This window comes from Anoplophora glabripennis, unplaced genomic scaffold (genome assembly GCF_000390285.2).
Source record: "Anoplophora glabripennis isolate ALB-LARVAE unplaced genomic scaffold, Agla_2.0 scaffold423, whole genome shotgun sequence".
In the NCBI taxonomy this organism is placed as follows: Eukaryota; Metazoa; Arthropoda; class Insecta; order Coleoptera; family Cerambycidae; genus Anoplophora; species Anoplophora glabripennis.
The window spans coordinates 383,268-388,259 of record NW_019416529.1 but is presented as its reverse complement, the minus strand read 5'-3'; the positions used below and the strand labels follow the sequence as shown (position 1 = coordinate 388,259).

The window sequence follows — 4,992 nt, the reverse complement described above, 5'->3', positions numbered from 1 at the left end:
GCAAGTTCATCCGCTTTCTCATTTCCACAAATGCCTTTGTGCCCTGGCACCCAACACAGTCTGACTGTATTGTTGGTGGCCAGTTCAGTCAGCATTTGTAAACAATCCCACAATAGTTTTGAAATCTTGTGTGCACCTAAAGATTTAATTGCAGCTTGACTATCGGAGAATATATATGAGTTTACGTTTATAACCTCTACGTACATTCTCTGCCAGACACGCCATTATCGTGAAAATTTCTTGGAATACGGTAGGGAACTCCCCCAGACTGTAGCTTGCACTCCATCTGGGTCTGAGTCCATATATTCCTGCACCCGTCCCTCTGGTCATTTTGGAGCCATCTGTAAACCATACTAGGCTCCACCTTTCCAGGGTATTAAACCTTTCCTCCCACTGGCTTTGATCCTCTATTCGAGTCTCAAATGGCTTGTGGAAGTGAAACCTTGGAACCATCTTGTCAGATACCATCCCAAAAGTTGGTTCCGACATAGATGTGTCTATGATCCTGGAATAGGAACTACCCCTCCAGTCGTTGTTATTCCTGAGTCGATATGCTGCTAGCCGCGCTTCTCTTTTCACCACTATATGGCAGCGGTGGTAGATTTAGCATGACTTCTAGTGCAGCTGTCGGGGTCGATGCCATCGCCTCCGTTATACCTAAACAGGTCAATCTCTGAATTCTATTCAGTTTTTCCCTCGCTGTGGTCTGTTGTGTTTTTTGCCACCATACCACAGCGCCGTAGAGAATCCTAGGTCTTCATTATTGGTTACTAACACTTTCATCCTTCACGGTAAGAAAAGTTCTGGATGGTTGCCGTGCTTGAAGTTGAGGGAGAATTTTGGTAGACAGTTGAGTGCGTTATACCGGTATGGTGCATGTGGATTTGTCTCAGTTTAATCTTGGAATGACCTTATAATGACCTTGAACCTGACCTAATAGACCTCGGTTTCGGATTCAGCGACCCCTAAAACATATAATAACCATGGTTGCCTCCACCATATGGGATTATTCTCGGTTTTACCTTGAAATGACCTTTAACCTGTTCTGACAAGGTCAAACGGACCTCGGATTCGGACTCAGCAACCTCGAAAACATGAGGATATAGTGGTCTAGTCCGATGCACAGAAATTTTTTTCGTGGGGCTGTGTAATTTTTCATTGCAGTTTCGCTCTCTGTCATTCCAATATAGTTGATTTTAATACTGACAGACACATATAACCGAGTTCAGGCTATTTATTTGATTAAAAAAAACCATAAACAATTTCAGATTACTATTAAAAATCTGACGACCACACCTACAAATCTATAATTCGAAACTTTGCCTAAACACCCTTACTTTCTTTTCTAAAATAAAATCTATGAGCTGTATAAAAGAACGACTAATATGTAAGTCACATTTTTTAGATGAACGCACATTTCCAGCTGGTAGCAACATATTTATTTCACCGTTCATTACACACAGACTACCGCACCATTATCCAGATCCGTTGAAATTCGATCCAGAAAGATTTTCACAGGAAGAAATGGACAAACGCCATCCATTTGCATATATTCCTTTCAGCATGGGACAGCGAAATTGTATAGGTAAGTTGGATTACTTTTTACTACAAAATAATTTTAGATCCATTTTCTTAGGAAAATTCACATGGACGAGTGTTGTAATCGTCAATATGTGCCGGGTTAAATACATTTAATGGGAGACCACAGAGATATCGTAAATTATTGGAGATGGCATAAATTGCAAAAAATTGCGTAAAGATAATTTAGGCATAAAATTCAGAACATTAATTGTCTATTTTATATGCGATTTAAAAATCCCCATCTTTTTTATTAGTATCGGGTGTCCTGAAATTCAAGCAAGATTTGAATTTTGTGCCATTTGTACGGTAGTGTTGCCAACGAAAAAATAAAGACAGCGTGACAGGTCAAGATCAAGGTCAAATATCCTTATCCGATAATTTCAAGATCAAGTTGGTTATTCTGTTACACTCGATAACTACTATTGACCACCCAAGACTGTCTATTACCATCGATGATCACTGTTGACCTTCAATGACCACTTTTTACCTTTGGTGACCACTAATGACCAACAGTGGCTTTTAGTGACCTCTAATAACCGACAGCGGCCGTATGTTGCCATTGGTGACCACTACTGACTAACCGAGAACGTATGTTACCTTGGGTGACTACTATTGACCAACAATGATCTTCCATTATCTTTGATATTTGACCTTGATCTTGACCTTCATGGTCATTTCAAGGTCATATCCGAACGTAATTTTTTTTAAATTCTAGTCCAGGTCAAATTCAAGGTCACCGTCGGATAGCCAGGGAAAAATCCTAAACGTCTAGTGCTTTACTTTTACTCTACCCCTTAAATATTCGTACTTTTGGACCACCCTTTATATGTGCCAGCAAACCCTTGGAGGCCATCTACCCGATATGCTATTTCATACATACCTTATATTGTAAACTTTATGAACCAATCAATAATTTACAATTTTGAATTATTATCCAGTGTTTTCTACCAAAATTATTTCTTGCGCGAGTTTTGGGACGCCCTTTATCAGCAAAAGCACAAAAAGAAGGTTAAACACAATTACAAATACAACAAATACATATATATTTCTGAAATATATAGACAGTAACTTCTTAGACAGACGGACAGACAGACTTACATTACACTTCCTTAGTTTCAGCTAGGAATCTTTAACTTGCCTTTGTTGTTCTCGGGCTAGGTTCTGTGGTGGCAAACCCGCTATCAGAATCCCTAGACCTGTCTTGATGTTCATTTCAGTTCTTATTGTTGATTAAGGTAACTACACCCCGCGGCATCTCGAAAAACCATTGTACAGTATATTAACACGGGCAGTAAAAGCTTTAAAACCACTATTAAAACAGTTCAGAGATATCTTTTATAGATACAAAAACTTGGTTGCATTTGTACTCTAATTTATCTTTAATTATGAAATCCAAATCATCAACATACAATATTAATAAAATAGGAAGGAACTCCCATATTACATATTTCAAATGGTTCCAACACTTGTCACGTTATTTATTTAATGAGGTAATCTTTCTAATCAAAATATTAGTCTCATATAAATTTTAAAATTATGAAATCATTGTTTGTGATTCTGTTGTTTATTTTTATTATTATTACTTAATTTTATAAAGATATAGTCACACATATTATCTCATTTAATATTTCTATATTTTGAAACGTAATCATTCTTTGTTTCGATACGCACAATCTGTGTATATCGAGAATTGTAAGTACTTTCCATCATGATTAATTTTTATTACACGTCTTACATTATTAAGATTAGCTTTATTAGTGTTATTTTTATATATCTACCTTAAATTAACAATTTCCAAAGAAAAAAATTTAGTTTAATTGAGAGAATTTGAAAAGATCGAAAATGTGGTTAAAAAATATGCATGAACATTTCGGAATATTTTGAAATCTTAAAACGTTTTGTGGAATTTAATAAAAGTAACTTTTTTCTTTCCAGGATACAAATTTGCTTTATTAGAAGTGAAAATTGTCTTAGCTGGTATTTTAAAGACATTCCAAATCAATATTGCTCCTGGCCATGAAAATTTGGATTTAGTTTATAGGGCAACTTTACGAACATCTGGTGGAGTGTGGCTACATCTGACTCGCAGAAAATAGATTTTGTGTTGTATCAAAATAGTAAAAGTAAATAGTAAATGTACTTATATTTAATATCCTTCCCATTTATAAAAGAAAAACCAAAAATAAAATAATTAACGGAAGTAATTGCTGGGATAACGAAACATTTTTAAATTTCTTTAGATGCAGCGGCCCCATATCAACGAGTGAGATTAGACGTTTGACTGCCTTAATTTTAACAGACGATAGAATACATTAAAATAAACAAAAAATACCATATATGACATGGGTCCTAACCTCAACCATTTCCGAGAAAAAAATGATCAAAATCTTCAACTTGTACAAAAGTTCGATTAATTAAGGAATATTGACATAACTGCGTGCATGAATACCATAAAATACAATGTTTATCAATTTTTTGAATTTCTTTATGCTTAATTTAAAAAAATAATAAGCGTTGTGATAAATTTAAAATTTAATAAAACTCATATCGAGCAATGTGACAACGGCGCGGCAATTAACACGAGATACTAACCAGCAATACGTAATTCAGATGCTATCTGGAATTTGACCATGACGGAGTGTTTTTTGCGTACCACTATTTTCTTTTCTTGACGTGTTTTCCAGCAAGTGCGCGAAAATTAGATTCGAAGGTGAGTGGACATTTTGAGCATATGTTGTAATTCGTTTTGTACTTGTTTAAAAATTACTGAATTTTGCTTTTTGGTAAGTACCTAAATTATTTTTAATACGTATGATTATTTGGACGACGTGAATCTTTGGGTTCCTTATTTACATATTTTTCAAATTTATAATTTGATTAGAAATTTAGTTCCTGCTTTAAGAGATTCATAATTACTAAACTTCGAGCCAAAATTTAAACACAACACTACCTTCGTGCTACAAAATCGATAAGTTTTATTTTATTTATTTTAAAACTGGAAAACAATTGTCTTGAAATTTATTAAATATTTCACAATAATAAGTTGTTTACATTTTTTCCGTAGGACAAGTTTGCCGCGTGCACGCGTGGTATGCACCAGCTGTGTACTGTTAGGTAAAGCGCTGTTGTCACGTCGCGTCGCGGTAAAACTCCCCAATATCGCTGTATTTTAAAAACTGTTAATCTTACGCCCCTGCAATATACAACTTTATTGTTCATTTATGATTACTCTATCATCTCATGCTGAAGTAATGACAGTCAAACTTCTTATACCCTGTACACTCTTAACGAACTAAATAATTCATAACACGCTATTTTTGAAACAGTACTTCTAATGGGCCGGCCACACATACAGGCTTTACCGCGCGCTTGCCTGCACAAACCAGTTTGTATCGGGAAGCCCGTACGTGT

The 4,992-nt window shown here is 35.4% G+C and overlaps 1 protein-coding gene across 1 annotated transcript in view; it reads left to right on the top strand.

Moving 5' to 3' along the window:
* Window positions 1-3,785, top strand: part of LOC111691278 (probable cytochrome P450 4aa1) — a 25,543-nt gene extending 21,758 nt beyond the window's left edge. Inside the window, exons 8-9 of the mRNA XM_023454868.1 lie at window positions 1,406-1,585; window positions 3,517-3,785. Coding sequence (XP_023310636.1) covers window positions 1,406-1,585; window positions 3,517-3,677 — 341 coding nt within the window. The 3' untranslated portion in view covers window positions 3,678-3,785. The remainder of the gene's footprint in view (window positions 1-1,405; window positions 1,586-3,516) is intronic.
* The last annotated feature ends 1,207 nt before the right edge of the window (window positions 3,786-4,992 follow it).